At 37.1% G+C, this 18,762-nt stretch overlaps 1 protein-coding gene across 1 annotated transcript; it reads left to right on the top strand.

Moving 5' to 3' along the window:
- Window positions 1-4,648: 4,648 nt before the first annotated feature.
- Window positions 4,649-16,435, top strand: LOC139977151 (uncharacterized). The gene is made up of 8 exons (XM_071986304.1): window positions 4,649-4,964; window positions 10,055-10,295; window positions 11,167-11,231; window positions 12,328-12,561; window positions 13,113-13,232; window positions 13,424-13,636; window positions 13,781-13,912; window positions 14,999-16,435. Exons 1-7 carry the CDS (start codon window positions 4,766-4,768, stop codon window positions 13,900-13,902), a joined length of 1,194 nt encoding a protein of 397 aa, XP_071842405.1. The 5' UTR covers window positions 4,649-4,765; the 3' UTR covers window positions 13,903-13,912; window positions 14,999-16,435.
- The last annotated feature ends 2,327 nt before the right edge of the window (window positions 16,436-18,762 follow it).

The raw sequence follows: 18,762 nt of genomic DNA, 5'->3' as shown, positions 1-18,762 counted from the left end.
CAATTTCCGTACTGATATCGAGGGTGGAATGATATCATTGCCCATTATCAATGAAGGAAGGTGGATCGTTCGTTTGCTATATTTTGAATGGAAAAGTATCACGTCTGTCTTGTCATCATTAAGCTTAAGCATGTTATCAGCCATCCATTTTCTGACATCTTGTGTGTTGCTTGTGTCGAAAAGAGCGTACTGCAAACCGGTGTTCTCTAAGCAGAAAAAGCTAGGGATTATTTCTCCTCTGATGGTTTCAATATAGACTTAGGGACACTCTCCCAGTACCGGCAATCGGTACGTAGAATTATATATGTTGTGGTAATCAGTTTATTCTTGCTTGATAAGAGAATGTGATAAAAAAGTGATGTATCGTATATGAGTGCATTAAACTGCACACTTACAGCGCTACTTTTATAAGCTTATTTATAAAACTGCAACACAGGGGAACTGCAACACAGACGAGAAATATAAGGAGAGGGTTTACATGTCCCCATAGCTCCCGGTTCCGCCGGCCCTGACAGTGAGGAAGTTTGAATAACTAGACAATCTCGATAAGACTTGAGATGATTCAGAGAATGTCTTAATATGAATCTAATTTCAAGTTTGTTAAAAATTAGTATAAAAATTTTTCTTTCTCAAAATTTCGAGTAAATCTAACAGAGACACAACTTTACAATAAACAAAAAACTCCAAAAAATATACCTTTGTGTTTTATTCTTTTTGTATTCTCGTCTCATCATTATTAAGAAATATCTATCTTATGGAACCTGGCATCAATAACCGCATTCAACAACCAATACATTTTTTTTTGGTCTGCTGATAAATGTATATGGAAGCACTTGCATGATACGTAACATTAAGGGGACATGTGTAAACGGCAGCACTAACAAAGAAAGGGACAGAAATGACAAACGACTTTCAACGTATTTCATAATCGTGTGTAAATCAGACTTATCTTGGAATGAATAAGACGAAGATTTACTTATCACAAGGTATGTTCTTATCAGATTACGTCCGTGGAACTCATAGCACTTCGACATCCAAGGTTTCTTGAGATGAAAAAAGGCAACAATATTGTTGTGGGAGGGTATGGGGTAGGGGATATTTAGCGGTAAGGGTATTACATAAGATATGAAGAAAGTATTCTCTTGCAAAAACTGTGTTTATTAAGAATCAAGATTGGACAGGAAAGGAGGACATGAGTATGATAAAAGCATGGTATCAAATAAAAGAAAGTGAAACTTAAAATATAAATCTAGGAAGGATCATTCCACCGTACGAAAACGTACCAACCAACAATGGTCATGTGACGTGCTCCCAGGTGCTACTTTCATATTATTCAACCCTTTTCAGTTTCAAAGATAGGCCTTCCGTAGACAGCAGAACGCCATTTAAATTTACGGTTTAGTTGAGAATATTTGGTTAAGTTTGGATGATAAAGTTATTAAGATTCACTTTCAGCATCTCATTAACCTTGATCTGCATGAATCCTGGCTGCTATTCGAACATCTACTGTCAGGGTCTTATAGATTGCCTGCGGCCGTGGTCACTTCCAACATATCATATTCCCGCTGGTGTACGTACAAAAACACCAAGGATCCTTGTGCTGCGAAGGTACAACGAATCATATCGTCTACTGTTCGTGTTTATGTAGCAGTTTTCTTGTAGCCCCGCCCCAAAAATTTGGCCAGACGTATGAAATTCCGCGAAACTGCTTGAGACCTACCCCTCTTGTTTAAGCGTTTGAATAATGCATGCGAAGCCGTCGCTAGTCACCATGACGCGGTAAGTTGAATCTCACAACTTTTATTTTTCGTAATTAAACAGTAAACAATTCAATTTTAGTCGTATTCTCTGATAAATCTCAATTGAATATGCGCCTTTTTGCATGGCTCCCAAAAAAGTCCCGTTAAAGTTGCCGTGAACTTGACTTCGTTACAGAAGAAAAATGCACATTTATCGCACAAATGGCTAGATTAGACTATGCTCTTTTCATTTATACCAAAATTGCCCTAGTGTTGTCATTAATCAGCGTATAACTTACGGCAAAAACACAGCGCTATGTAATACAGATGTTAGGACTTTGCATTGGCTCTGCGTGTACACGTAATGATGTACATTGCTTTGGTTCGTGACAAACGCCTATGTCAAACTATGGTGTACACACATCATACTTCATAGTCATTATATTACTATAGCCCTGAAATATAGGAGCAGAAATTGCTCATCTTCTTAAACACAGTATGCAAGCTCTGAAGATGAAGTTTAGCCTAGGAAAAAATGCCTCTCACACTAACCACGGCAAAATACCACAATTTTCCATGGTAATCTGTGGAACAATACCAAAATTGGACTGGTATTTTGGTCCTATGGATGCGGTTTTCCACAGTTTTTCCATAGTACCATACGACAATTTCACCATGGTTTTTATCACTTTTTATTCCATCTTCACCATCGTTTTATCTCAAATTTACTCTATGTGGACTATGGGCGTTACCATAGTTCTACCCTAATTTACCACAATTTTACCCTAGAGCTGTACCAAATTAGTTATATCCTAATTGTACCATGGTTTTACCTTAATTATACCACAGTTTCACCCTTAATTTACCAGAGTTGTATCCCAGTTGCACAACAGTTTCCCTACTTGTCTTAATTATAATCAGTACACCACAAATTACCATAAATTTCACCCATTAGTGGATTGTATCATAATTGCCTTAGTTGAAACATACACCAAAGCAACTCATACTATATGTCATGATGTCGTTTGTATATGATGGCATACTATTTTATATGCACCAGATTTGGTCAATATGCGGCTGTCAAAACAAGCATGACAACAATATAAAGGTTTAAAAGGTTTTACAGAATATGGTCTGTACAGTTTTTGTAAAGTTAAATAAGTATGTACCATAATTTTATTCTATAGGCTACCGTAGCTTGTAGTCTTTGCAGTGGCAGGGCTTGTAGTTGGAAGAGCACCAGCGTGGGTCCATCTTCACGAGAGTCTCTGAATTAAATTATTGCTGTTGATTAATTCAAACCAGTGTTGAGAGCCCGTTTTTAGCGAGTAGTGCTAAAAGTAGTGTTACGTTATGGCATTTCTTGCATGTATTGTAACGTGTGGATGTACCAATTCGATGTATTGACAGTGAGTATTTCATGATCCCAAGGCGTCCTTATGCCCCTATACACAGAGAAAAGTCACTTCACGGCCATGAATTGTTACTCTTATCATTCGATATACTCATGGAGTTCCATTATATAAATCAATTCCAATAGTTTTATCACGCTTAGTTAAAGCATTTCGCACAGTACGTATACCAACGTGAAACGGGACAGTCACCACTTGACTCGTAACCTGTATTCGTAACCTGTATTCGTGTGCGTATTTATTTGCCGTGAACTTGACTTCGTTACAGAATGATTTGAAGAGAAATGGATACTTATTCGTATTAAAGGAGTTTTTCAGCGAATATACTCGTTTTCAAAATTGGAAATGATGATATTCATGCCCAAAAAAAAAAAATTTTCTAACAGTTCGAAAGTGGTTAATTTACGTTCGGAAAATACGGCCGAAATTCCCATTCCACCCCTTTTTGTGTCTTTTGTTAATAAATATTGGATTAAACACCTTTTCTTCATCAAATTCAGTTAGTACCAGACATATAAATTAGTTAATGACTGAGAAATTGACCTTCAAAATGTTAACGAGGAGTGACGTCAAGAAACCCCGTGCATATTCTACAAGAAAAGAAAGCACTTTTCGCCCGTCTGGGGACTGACTGTCCTGGTTATTGTATACGCCGATGTGAGAAAAGGGTTTATGGAAGTATTATAGGCCATTGCTGATATTAACCTCTTCTATAAATAAAAACAAAAACAAAAGACAAAAAGCTGTCATAAGTAAATTGGTAAGTACCGTGATAGTGTAGAAGCCATAAGGTTGCATGCCACAAGGTGGTTAGGTCATGTGGCCAGTAAAATGAAACTTTTATTTAACATGAGTCAGAAGTAACTAAATTCGTTTCAGAAATAGGAAGGTTAAAGTGGCGATTGCTGACAAATACTATGCTAAACACTCTTCTCATAAATCATCCTTAAGGTGTAATGATGAACCTTGTAAAGTGACTAAACTAGTTTAGCAATTAAAAGATGGTATGACTATAGTATCTATTACTTTCGCTAAATTCCAGAACCTGCTTAATCGTGCTTAAAATAAGCGCGTTAGTGGGAAGGGGAGGGGGCACAGATCGCGATCATGGTGCCTGTTTCCGGTCTGGGGCGACGAGCATCTCTTATTAACCCCCGGGTAACACCGAATCAGTGGAAATACGCAGGGTAGACTCGGGTAACAGCGAGTTCCTAAAAACCGCAGTATTATACCATGTTAACGGATGCTTCATACTATGTATTCACAGTGTGAAGTTAACAAACAGTGAAGTTCAACAATAGTTTACGATACTTTGCAGCCACGTACCATCGTCACGGAATTAAAAAAAAACAAATTATTGTTCTCCTAACCGCTCTCATTGGTTACAATTCCGGACAAAACCGCACTGAGCTCTTTTCATCCATTTCCGGTAGAGTCAGTGAGTTATTAGTTATGAGCTATTTACGAGCTGAACCACCCGATACTTACTCATCCGTTACGATGGTTCGGTAGGTTAGCTGATATAAATTGTGATCACGAAGTTGTTAGGATCACATCGGCAGTTATACCTCTTCTTATACGTACTTCGTAGAGATAATTCTATCGTATGCTACCATGGACTTACGCCTATTTGTGTTGTTGGTCATTAATGTGGCTACCTGGAGCGGAGTGTTGGGGCAGCCTGCATTTGATACATCGTCATGTGATGACCTAACCGCTCTTTCTGGCGTCGGTACAGTTGTTGGGGGCAACGCTCCTTTTACCCTTGCGTATTCACCGACAACTTACTCTCCCGGGGGTGCTTCTGTACAAGGTGAGAAATTAAAATCATATTTGTTTTTAGATATCAACATTTCCTCTCTTCTTGTTTGGATACTAATCTTATCCAGATACCAATAATAATGACACAATAGACGGTTCTTCTTCTTGTCATGACTCAGTTTAGGAGGTTGTCAATTTGATGAACAGATGAATCTAATCTCGTGAGCAGCGGGAGGAGATTTGGGGTCAAAAGCCTATATAAAAAATCCCTATAGCCTATACCTCGATTGGCTAATAAAATGGAAATTATCCGAACGATAGATATGAATGTCAGAATATAAATTGCTTGTGAATCATTGCAACTACATCATACTCCGCTACTAGCGGCAAACACCTTTGTAAAAACGGGCAGGCTAAGTGACAGAGAAGCGATTATGGTTTTTGCTCTTATTTTGAGATCAGCGAAACATTATGTGGGAGCCTTCATATAAATGACAAACTCCACTGAGTGTAGAGGCGTAGTCGCTGTCGAGATAGAACACACTCTGTTAAATAACTGCGACATAGACTGCGACTGCGCCTCCGGAGGCGAAGTTAGGTTTCAAATCGGTTGGGTACTGCGTATTATTAAGTTATGCATAAATTATACTGCAAATGCATTTCTCCCAGGAATTTAAACCTTTCCAGTGATTGAGTGAGTGAGTGATTTCCTTCAGTACGAACCTAATAAAGGTAGTGCCAGTATAAACTAACTCTAAAGATATATACGTCAGATTTAAATTTTGGAAGATAACTTGCTTATATAGGGGTAGGAACCCAATTTGATTTGAGGGCGGGGGGGGGGGGGCTGTAACGACTTGCCCGAAAAAAATAACCAAAATTTTTCGAGTGCGTTCAACATCTTAATGTACGTATCATATAGTCATGCATCTTACTACATCGCATGCCAATGACATACAATCATTTGCCGTGTTGTTACCATTTTTTGGGAAGTCGTTACAATAATAATGGCAATAATAATATCAGTTTAACCATTGGAAAACACATTGCAATTTATTTTTCTTTCAGTAGGTGCCCGAAAATTCTCAGCATATTGCCCGAATTTCACAAAAATATTTGATTGTAGGACTGCAGTCCCCGCTTCCTACGCCTATGCAGTTGCGTTTGAAACATATTGAAAACACTCAATCTAAATTATTTAACCCATCTCTTATGCAAATCGTATCAAAGACCGTTCAAATGGTTTTAGTTTCGTGTGATACAGCCTTATGTTAGTACATTGTTTAACAAAATGTAATTTACTTTAAGCTACAAAAGGGTTTCATAAATTATATTTCGTCGTACTCATTTTGGAGATTTCGATCACAAAATCTACACATTTATAATTTGGACACAACCTGATGTCTTTAAATAAATTCATTGCGAATACTAATTAATGATTTAAACTAGCTTAGTACGCAATCATATTGTCTGTCTGAGCGATTCTCATATTCATCTCACGAAATTACTGTTAAATGTGGATCTTTTTCTGTCAATTGAAAATAAACTGATTACAAATGTGCTTTCTAAGTCCACAACAAGAATATCAAAGAATACTTGATATTTACAATATGAAGACCTTGTTCTCTCAATTAAATAAACCAACAATAGCGGCAATTTGATTTATAATTACATCAGACTCATATGCACAGTAAAGCAAATTCCACTTAAACTACAGCATAACAAATCAAAAAAGCAACATAGATACATGTCAGAACTTTCAAGGATTTACATTTCAGTAATATTGAATATATCTCAGGGCCTCAGTGGGGTTAAGGGGGCAAAGTTATCGGTTGCGAGTGAAAAGCTAGTGAATTATATATTAAGAAAAAACATGTAAGAGAGAAGATTTCAATTCATATGTGATATAATCCAAAACCGTGGTAGGGATTCAGAGAGACTGTAGCATGTGGTGATATCACTTGGTCTTGAATAGCTCTGTTAAAGCTAACAGAACAGAAAAAGAAATCTTTTGTGGATTATGGGGATTTCAGCTGCAGCGTTGTAGATATTTCTTTGCTATTTGAAGCGATTTCAGAGCACTGAAATACACTTCTTAGAAGAATTGAAATTCTGTTAGCAGTCAAATATATAAACTGAACGCCGGAAGCTGCAGCATTTTGTGAGGCAAATATTATCCGTGCATGGGAATCTTGGAAATGAGGACGGAAGGGAGAAACAGAGATAGCAATGTTGTTAGGTCTGCGTCAGTTTTGTTGTAATGCCCTCACTTACCGGGTGTAAGACCACGCTTTAAGACCGCCTTAGCATCGAAGTTAGACGGACATTTTATTTTCGCTGGGGGATGTCACCCCACATCTCACATACCCTTTTATGCACACCGATGGATTCTCAAAATAAATTGACAAACATCTATTCAGGAAGTGCTGTATGACAATGTTGGTGTTGTTGTATTGCGATAAAAGCATATAACCATAAATCACCACACAAGTGTCGTTGACTGAATGAAACATTTAGGTCAGTAATGTGGTCATTTATATTTTGGTGACATTAAATACCCGGTGTGAAATATGATGTCAAAAGTTGATTTTGGTAAACCTACAATGAGTTACATGTAACAACTTCAGTACACATCCTATAATCAAAGTATGCAATCTAGCGCTGCGTTATTTGCTTCAACGTTTCAAAGTTTCAACATTGGATATTTAATACACTTTGTATTGAAAAGTGAAATTCCTCTTTAGGCGTTATGAGAGTAAGTTCAGCTAAAATACTTGTTAACGCATTATGGAAAAGTTAATTACATCACTGCTCATTACCTCTTAATCAAAGTCACTCAAAGATATGTTTCCAAACAGTATGAAAACTGATATAATTATGCCTTGGTTATCAAAAACTGATATGGTATGGGACCACCAGGGTCGGACGGGACCATAAACTTACTACCGCCTCACTTAACATGACGTTGTGATCCTTCCTTGAAGTCAGCACAGATGTAGGTAAATTTTGAAATGTAATGCGTAGTACCACGAAATCAGATTAGTCAAGTTTATAGGATCCCAACATGCCAGAGCGTAAAATGTGATATGCATTATTTTACGCCAAAAAAGTCAGCAATTTACAGTATACTGTCTGGAAGACCTCAATGTGGATTTGAAAAAAAGAAGCAAAACATGTATAGGCATTCCAGCTAGTTATTGGAAAGAAATGAGGACAAATGAAAAGATGAATGAATCAGAAAGTACCGTATGGCGTTGCACCATTCATTGTATAATCATAGGCGTATGGGGATTTAGAGGTCGAATATAGCAAAATAAGCTCTGCATAAGTGCAAACATGGCTCCAGTTATTTTTTATATACGTTTTGGGTATATAATTGAAACTGATAATTTCTTTCATATAGCCACAAAGCCTGTTTATCGACAGGCGCGACTGTTTGTTTTGAGTAACCTCTATATGCTTATGTTATTGTGCAACGCATAGGTCAAAGTAAATCTAGATGACCCTGAACCGGTAGCGATTCTCAAGGAGTAAACAAAACACAATATTTCCTATAGGAATTAGACGGTATTAGACGTTTGATCAAGCATGAGCCCATAGACTCCTTTACTCCATATCCTTCCGTAGTAAACACCTTTGTAGCGAAACGAGTAATATCGAGTAAGGCTTTACAATGAAATACCTCCATTGGGTTTGTGACAATCAACAATATTGGTTCACTGGTTCTAGGTCACTGCACCCAGAATACCGCCTTAGAACAAATACATAAAAAAATCCCCTTTCAACATTTGAGGTTAATATATGAACTCATTTAATTTGACACTACACGACGGGCTTCACACATTTAAAACTAAGGCTTACGTAGGTCTTAAACCACTGAAGAAGCGTAAAAGGGTATCTCCGGTTAACTGGTGTGGGTAGTGGGTAGAAGGGGTTGCGGGCGTACAACGTAATTGGATGAAATTTCAGGGGCAAACAAAGCTCTGATAAGGACCCGATGCGTTAATGTGCCTGAAGGTTCAGTTTGTTCAAGATTCTTCTCGTTTCTTTCTCATTTTGATTATCATGCACAACATAAATACAATATAATGAATAAAGGAAAAGTGGCTGGAAACTGTATGGATAGAAGCGGATTCAAGCCAGTGACATCTGGATTTCAAGCCCAGATCTCTACCAACTGAGTTGTCTAGTCTTGGTTGGTGGCCATCCCTGTATAGCCATTTTTTGGTTGGGGCGTCAGTTAGAATACACGATACCCTTGCATATATAGTGAAACCATGGATCACGCCACACTTTTATGCCATACAACCCAGAAAGCGGCAGGGATGTGGAACAAAATGCGGCCATCAGAAAAAGGATTTACTCTGAAATAGCTTTCACATCTCACAGGCCTTCAGTCCAATATCGGTTCTTACCAAAGGAGGAGGGGGAGGGGGGGATTGGTTTTAAATGGGCGAACTTCTGAGAAAGTCATAGCTCATTATGGATAATACTGAATTTGTTTAAAAATAGCCGCCTGATATAGTCAAATCAAGAGAAAACATTTTTAATTAACTCTTTTTGTATAATAAGATTGCAGCCTTCCTTAAATACCAAACTCATATACCAGCGTTCTGCCATGTAAGTGATCCTATAGTCGTCGACTCCGATAAAGTGTCAATGATATTTGAAATGTGCTATACAGCGCCTTGTACAAAAGTATATAGCACTGAACAATATCATTTATGAAACTTCTATATCATAGCTCAATAATTAAATTTGAATTTGAGTGAGAATATGAAAGGGAACGTTTACTTTTTGATTAACTACAATGAATTATATAGGATGGAATCTATGAAATGTTAAATTATTCCTTGGTGATCATAGTAAGATCGCATAAATGATGAAACTGTTTCAATATAAACATTAGAGTGAGAAATTCAATATGGAAGGAAAATCACTTTTTGATTAACTACAAATGAAGTATATTTGATGGAATATATTCAAAGTTAGGGCATTCCTAAGTAATTTTATTATTACATGTTAGATACATATTGCTTGAATTTCTTTGCTTTGGAGAAGGAAAGTGTTCAAATATCATCTCAATCATTATAATTGTGAAGAAAACAAGTTAAGTTAATACATTTTCTTCTTTGTTTACAGTGTTCTTGTTTTCTCAAGATGGTCGGACTCAGTTCTCATCTGTAATTCTTCAGGCTAGAAGAGTTGATAACGGCGCCGTCGTGGGATCCTTCAATATTGATAGCAATCCAGAATTAGAATTCCTAGCTTGTGGTGACCTCGGAATGGCTACCGTCATAACTTCAGAACGGACCGCAAGGAATTTGCCTCTGGTCACATCATGGATCCCACCACTTGTCAGTTATGGAAATCTGCAATTTGTGTGAGTTGAAACCGATAACGGCAAATAACACTACAATGCGCTGTATTGCGATGAGAACAGTATCAAAATACCAAATATCATACATCTATAAGCGTACAACCCTATACTATAGTCTCATGACATGCGCAGCGTTGTGCAGCCACATAGCATATCATCTATATATACAGTTTACAAATGGCTGATATCAGTATAGTTGCAGTCTGGTGTAGGGTCCCAAGCACTACCGTCAAGAAGCATACCAAATACAATACAGGTGCTTACACAACTATCATAAGTCAATGAATTCTCGAAGGAGTTGTACGGTAACGAACTATATATACGGTATAGTACTTCACAATGTACACCCTGTACTAGTTCAGTTAACCAGCATATATTCCACATCAGTTTAGAACAAACGTATACCCAATAAATATATCGCATTCTACATAATAGACATATGCAGTATTCAGTCATCCTTAACGAATTTCAAGAACTTAATAAGTCTAAAACCGTTTTGTGCGGTACAATGCTTTGCATACTGCTTTATGCACCAAATGAATACAATATATGGCTCAAATTCTGTTGAATAGTAACAAAGCACATATTTAAAACATTGACGGTGTTGTGCAGTATCGTCCCACATTGCTACATACTAAAATACTAAATACACCCAAGTAATTGAAATGAATGGATCTAACCTCAAAGTTCCAACAGTGTGGCTGTTCGGTTAGCTTAGGTGTAAGAGTGGGCCACCTGTATCATAGATCAAGGGGAAGCTGCAAAATATGTGAGCCGACACAATTGGTCTCACTGTGCAAACACATATCAGTATATACGTGTAAAATATATTCCCTGATTTTTGCTTGATATTAGTTTTATATTTGTTTTCCAGGGCCACCGTAGTTGACGAGGCGTCCAACATTTATGAGAGAATTTTATCCCTTTCTGAAATAACTGGTAAGATATTGATTTATATTGAGCGAGTTTCGATATTCCTCGAATGATAGGTTACTCCTACGAAGCTGATGCGCGCATAAGTATCGTACATGGTTGTGTCTACATCTATCTGTATATCTATTCATCTGTCAGAGTGGAGAACGTACCAATGTATTCAATATCAACATATATGTTAAGATTAACAGATGACTTTCAGACATATGTTTATAATGTTGATAAGTCACAGTGCAACGTAATAGACAAATGTGATTGTTAGTGACGTTTCTGTAGCGATTCCGGTGTTGAAGATATCCAATTTCAAGGGATAATAAACGTATGGATGCCCCCCCCCCCCTTGTAGCAAATGTGGTTATTTCAGCTCCTCAGTGCAGGCCTATTATACTTACCGTGTATTCATTGTTATATTAAGTAGTTATAATTCTGACTGAAACAACTTGAAATGTTCTTACAACTTCATATAAGTCTAACACCATTTGTTGTTGAAAAGTTTGTGAAACATCCCAATTTGTTGTACGTAGCTATAAAAGTGAAGTTATAATCTTTTGAGCCTTTGAGCTGTCTCTCAGAATGTGACCGTATATTGTATGTGCCACAGTATAGCTATCCCAACTACTTTGATATACAGAGTTGTTCAAAGGATAATTGCTAAAAAACTAACCAAGGTAAAGGAAAGGACAATCTTGTACTGATAACTGGGTTTTAACAGTGTTCAACATACAGAAAAAAGCTAAACACTTCTATTCGTGCAAAGAAATACCTCAAACCAAGCATATCAAGAGATAAATCCCTGTAATGATAAATATCTACGCTATCAGTCTTCTACTTAGACAAAGTCGTTTGTTTAATCGTGTCTGAGAACGACATCCAATATCATTTTGTTTAGATCTCATGGATTGAAGTTGTCGATCTTCAATATCAGTTTATGCATAACAGAGGGTAAATATCGATAGATGGGCTCAATATTTCTATTTCTGTACATGTCTGTTAAAATCTCTGGCCCGTAGTCTTTCACTCGTCTTGCTATCGAAATTTGACCTGGGATCTTATCAACTTCTATAATGTAATCCTTTAATTCTTCTGATTGTTCTTATCGCAGCCAACGAAGCTTTTGTACCTCTTACGATAACTGCTTGCCCTACGCAACCCACGATAACCAACCAACAAGTGACCTATCCTACACCTACATGCCAGCGAGGAAATACTCTAATCGGAGATGCTGTCTGCAATCTACCATCAGGATCACCCAACTTCGTTGTTGGGAGTAACACTGTTAATTGCGAATGTGCGGACGCTGGAGATACAGCGTCGTGCGATTTTACTTTTGAATTGAGTAAGTTTAAATTGATCACCGTTTGAAATGAGAAAAAAGGATAGAAAAAAGAGACTGGATAACATTGCAAAGTTACCCTAACACAATGATTATGCAGCAAACGTTTGGTCTACTACACAATATCTCCCACGAGGAATAAGTCGCGGCACAATGTATTCCCCACCCCTTAAATTCGATTCTTAGAATACAAGAAAACTTAGCTGGAAATGAACTTTATGTTAAATTTAAAAAAAAAATGATCTACGTCGGCAAGCTCCGAAAACTGTTTATAATTTTGTCGACGTCTTCACTATTTTCCGCAATCTGCTGAAATTTGTTTTGACTCACTATTTCGTAGGGCCTCCATAATTTGCACCCTAACATACCGATTTTGCTAACATGTGCAGTGTTCACATAATGTTTCGTTAGTATGTATTTGTTTTCCCACTTCTTTTATGCAATCTGACATACCTTTGTTTATGAAAAACAGTCATTTATATATTTTTCACCGTTATGTTTTTTTGTTACACTTTAACATTACGTTTTCTTACAATGTTGCAATATTCCTTCAGCTGCAGGGAACCCATGTTCTCCGAATCCTTGTCAAAACGGTGGATCCTGTATTGAGTTGGGCGGCGGAGCGTTCTTTTGCAGTTGTATCAATTCATTCACCGGAACCACCTGCGAACAAGGTATTCGATAGTTTTATTATTATTATTATTATTATTATTATTATTATTATTATTATTATTATTATTATTATTATTATTATTATTATTATTATTATTATTATTATTATTATTATCATCATCATCATCTTCATCATTATTGTTATTATTATTATCAACATTATTATTATTATCATCATTATTATTATTATTAGGTGGACTTACGGCTGAGCCTTGCCCACCAGTCACCAATAACTTTGGCAATACTTATTTCTGGAATCCACCTAACTGTCTGCTTAACGGAAACGTCGTGGGTGTGGCGACCTGTACACCCCAACCTGGGGGTTCCTTCTTTGGTCCAATCAATCCAGTCTCGTGCGTCTGTGTTAACGGCGGACAACAGGATACTTGTTCCTTCAATATTAATGGTGAGGAAATTCTTCCGTTTTTTTTGGGTCAGCATTTTAAGTACATTCAAAAGAAACTAAAGAAATACTGAAGACCACGATATCCAGAGATATCAATGACTGTGAACTAAATTTAAATATAAATATATATTTTTCGTACTTCAGCTTCGTCTACACCAGATATCTGTGTGCCCAACCCATGTGTAGGAGGCGCGGAATGCCGGGTTGCGCCAGCAACCGAGGCTGGATATACCTGCCATAGCACCGTAGGTGTACCCTGCCAGTAACGACTACGAGGTACATACCAATCGGTAGTAATAGCATATATGTTTTGGCCTCATTTGTGATAGAAAATTTAGTCATTCATGTTCATACTTTTAAATAACTCTCATCAGGGGCGACAGAAGATGGGTTCATTTTGGCGAAGGTGGTAGGGGTTGGTGGGGTTGGATGGGGATCCTCATAAATCTCGAGGAGTAGTTGGACATGTGAATTTGTATTGATGGGGGGGGGGGGGGAAAGATCAAATTATGTTTAACAAAATGGACCATCCGAGCATTCGTAGGACAAATTCCAATACAACTGACAAGTCTTAAATGTGCTACAGTGTTATAACACACTTCAGTTTATATTGATTAACGCTTGTCTCTTATTCGCTTTACAAACTGATCAAGCCATCTACATGGGATGCACAGTAGTATCTGCTGACATGTTAAACATATGTTACGGTGTTATAACACACTTTAATTTATACTGATTAACAGATGTCTCCTCTTATTCACAGTACACACTGAGCAAGCCATGTACATTGGGTGTCCATTATTATTGCATTCAAAAAGTGTCATTGTAGCCTTGATGGAAACATTAACACAAACTGGCCGGTGACGTCAAACGTCCGATTTTATCTTGAAAATAAACATCAGATTACCAGATACCAAGAGTTCATAGAAAATTGTATAGAAGGAAATATGACATAGCCTATACATGTTGCTTTTTTTTCATTGTTTGTATCAGAATTGCGCATTTTACAACTGTTAGGCTTATATTGGTTTGCTTGTATTCAAAATTCAATTTGAAAAAAAAAAATCGAAATTGATTTTTCTTAAGTTAAAAATAGTAAAAGCTGTTGAATTGATGTGTTTCAAAATGGAAACACGTGAAGCACGTGACTGTCATAGCAATTAATTTTGTTTAAGCTAGTATAGGTTTGTTCACACTAAAAGTCTACCCAAAGCAAAGATTGTCAGAATCAATTAAGCTTCTCGCAGAGTAGAAACAGTTTAGAAATCAATATCAAATTGTTTAATTAATAGTTTTAGTCCTTGTCATTGTCTTAACAAATAATAAATGTTCTATATGGTGTATTTTCTTTTTAATTTTCAGGTTATGCTTAACTCCAACAGGACGATACATTTACTTCAGTTTGATGTCATTTGTTCAATCGAGTACCATTTCTTTCTCTGGAGCTTCTGTTTTTTCTTCTTGCTTTCTTATTATAACATGTAGATAAATACTCAACTCGGAAGTCTCTTAGGATATTACTAAGATCATATCAGCTTTCAACGTGTCAAACCTACTCGTTAAAGTAGTTTGAATTAAACATGGTAGTGGTATCTCTAAGATTAAATGACTCTTTAACCATGTTAACAGTTTCAGCCTTTTAATGGATAAGTTACCGCTAAAGTTTGGTTTTAATAGTTTCACAGTCCAACAAAATGTGGGTGTTATTTTAATAATTCTCCTTCTGACTGACTGAGGTGATGATGGAAGCACTTCCTTCTGTTTGAACGCATAAATATTCACAATAATCCTTTGTTTTTATCAATTCTAACATGTCAATTCAAACAGGTCGTTTGCACCCATTTAGGATAACTTGGGAAAGACCAATTTAACAAATAAAGTTAGTAGTGGAGTTCCGTACATTTCGTATGTTTCTATATGAACCATTGTGTTCAATCTAAGGACAGCTCTAATTGGCTGTCTATCATCCTATGTATCTAGTTCGACCAATTTTACTTGCTGAGCACCAGCTGTCATGGCGCAACAATTAAAAGTTAATCGATGACCACCTCATACTGTTATAAGTGGCTATATATGACCATCGTGGAGGGTATAGGGGAAACGCAATGACTATTTCTGACCGCTGCCCAAATCACAGATCACCGTCATTTATGTAACATTCACAAGAATAGACACGAAGAGGCATGTCAAGCCTATTCAATGGATATGAAATCAGCATGAATGAGTATCAAACACTGCCTCAAAAGGGTTATAGTGATCTAATCAAACTGGTGCTACCTAACGGTATTAGCGGGGAATTGGTGTCGTAAACTTGTTGTAAAACAGCCAGGTCTCATTTTTGTATAGGGAGTGAAACGTATTCATTACTGTGAATCTTTCATACTAAACACCGTACTGTGGGACGTGACTTTTTGCTTTGTTGTATAAGTAAGGCTGATTGGATACGAAATTGTATAATATTATGCAACTAGATCACTTTAAGTGTTTGCAGACATTCGATGCGCTTAATGTCATCCCAAGCACATTCTATGCATGCCTAGGCGAATGTTGACCTTTGGGAAATGGATTTGAAGGGAGAATGCGCACCCCTCTCGTTGCTTACGGTCCTGCTAAGTTAAAGGTTAGGTGGTATTAACAAGAATCTGCCAGACTGATTAACACTCGAGAAGAGTAACAAATTGCTTGCGTGCAAGTAATTTGCAACTTTGAAGAACACATCCAATGATAGTTTTTATGTAACTTTATCGGTGTAACGGGCCTCACTAATTCATTAACATTAAAATACAAGCCAAACTTAGAGTTGTTTGTCGTTTTTTGTTTTCTTTTTGTATTCTTGTGTCGCGGCAACCGTATTTAGAGTCTATTTAGAATATTTAGAGAACTAAATTAATTTAATGATGATGATGATGATGATGATGATGATGATGATGATGATGATGATGATGATGATGATGATGATGATGATGATGATGATGATGATGATGATGATGATGATGATGATGATGATGATGATGATGATGATGATGATGATGATGATGATGATGATGATGGTTTTTTGGTAATGCATCTGCACGGCAACAGCAGAATGAACATTTCAGCAGAGCAGGGCACTTTTGTTCTTTAATACAAACACATTGGCAGCTTAACAAGGACAAGATTACAAATAGCATAAGAATTTGGTTGCAGATCATTTACCCCAGATGACATCACAGACCCCCTATTGTGATCCAACTGAAGTTTTAGCCGGCTTAAGTAGGATTGATCAACCATATCTCGAACGAAGAATAAAATGAACGTACTGATTAAACAAAGTAACCGTTGGCCGGATTAACTTGCTGCGCTCGTTTACACCGTTTGTGGCTTAATGATTTGTGCACACTAATTATTTTAACAATTAGAGCAACTAGGTGTAATTACAATGGTAAACAATTGGAAAATATATGTGATGTCAAATAAAATAAAAAGAAGGGCATGCACCCATATAACAAACACTTGGCAATACCTACTGCCACTGGAATACAATAGCTTTACCATACGTTGCAGTATTTCAATGTTGGTATCGCTTGTACGCCAAGTAATAGATTAAAAAAACTGGACCGTGCTCATAAAATCTGATAAAAATGTAGCATGTATTTATTAAGGATCACACTAAGAACTGAAGATATTTGTAATCCCAACAAATACCAACAACTGGATTTGTTGGGATTACAAATATACTCAAGTCTTACTGTAATCCTAAGCACATGCTACTGATTTATCAGCACGTTCCAGTTTTTTAATATGTTAGAAAACTTAAAGATTTACAGTATAGTTACTGTGTTCTCTGTGTGTATCGCAAGGGCGTAGGAACCGGGGGGCTGGGGGGGGGGGGGGGCGCCAGCCCCCCCCAGTGAAAAATGTGGAGGGGCGGAAGTATCATTCCGCCCCCCCCCCCCCCCGCTTCGCAAGTCAGAAAACCCCTTTTTCATTTCCAAATGAGAAAAAAAATCTCATTTGGAGCACCAAATTGCATCTAAGGCCTGGTGAAAATACAAAATTAAGTTTACAAAATGGAGTGGGTGTTGAAGTGTGCTATATTGCACCAAATTGCATCTGAGGCTACCTGGAAATGCAAAAAAAAATCCCCTTAGACCCCTCCCCCAGGCCGGCCATCAGTCTTCAGCCCCCCACTCAAAAGTACCTTCCTACGCCACTGGTGTATCGGGTGAACAGTGTCAGTCGCTGCTCAGTGCGTTATAATTCGTTTAATACAATCCTGAAGAATCATTCGTTCTATACTTTTGTTGTTAGCATGCGAAATCTCACAGTTACTGATGCATTTAATGTTGTTACTGAAAAAAAAAATAGAATAATTGTCTAAATTCAACAATAACATGCAGATTTCCTCAAGTAACACAATTTTCGTCAGAAAATCGTTTGATCTCGATCACTATATAATCAACCATATAACAATTGGTTTTCCTTATTGCGTTTTACGTCTTGTTAGTATTCTATTTCTGATAATATTCATTCAAATTAAAATATTTTGTTTTACTTCTGATTGTTCCAGGTTCCTTGGACGCCATTTTGGAGTAATTCCTTTCAGAAAATGGAGTATATCAAAAAGTTTAATTTGCATCGAAAGGGATCAAAAGGGCCTTGCATGAAAATAAAACAAAACAAAACTGTCCCCATTACTTTTAAAATTGAATATATATTTAAATACTATGGTCCCGACGGTTAGATACGTACTTTGTGAATTGGTAGTCTTCTCGTAACAGAAGGTATCTGGGCAGCGATTTTACTTTTCCTTATTTTGACCAAATGGGCGCAGTGGGCGTTCTACAAATTAATCTACTATACGTGCACCGTCTAAAATGACTATTTTTGGTATATCTTGATTTAGGTTTGGAAATAAAGTATGGTTCTAATGTTACGCGAGTACCCGATATCATACTACATAAGGCTGTGTGATTGCTTCAATTAAATAGGAGTAATAGTTATAAATGGAAGGGTTCTAAAAGTGTTCCTCTCATAATGTAGCAGAGAATCATTTTGCAAAGGAGGATTTCCGAACTTACATGCTCAGGTCGTGTCTCCCCGATAAGAGGAAAATGGACGAAAACAGATGATTGATTAAACCGCAG

This window comes from Apostichopus japonicus, chromosome 12 (assembly GCF_037975245.1).
Source record: "Apostichopus japonicus isolate 1M-3 chromosome 12, ASM3797524v1, whole genome shotgun sequence".
NCBI lineage: Eukaryota > Metazoa > Echinodermata > Holothuroidea > Aspidochirotida > Stichopodidae > Apostichopus > Apostichopus japonicus.
Note: the sequence above shows the minus strand (reverse complement) of the source record. Positions and strands in the feature narration are given on the sequence as shown.

Bases quoted from the DNA above. Each gene is read 5' to 3' on its own strand.
- LOC139977151 (XM_071986304.1), top strand. From the start codon at position 4,766: ATGGACTTACGCCTATTTGTGTTGTTGGTCATTAATGTGGCTACCTGG. The intron at 12,562-13,112 runs GTAAGTTTAAAT...ATATTCCTTCAG, and splicing joins CGATTTTACTTTTGAATTGA to CTGCAGGGAACCCATGTTCT. The intron at 13,233-13,423 runs GTATTCGATAGT...TATTATTATTAG, and splicing joins CGGAACCACCTGCGAACAAG to GTGGACTTACGGCTGAGCCT.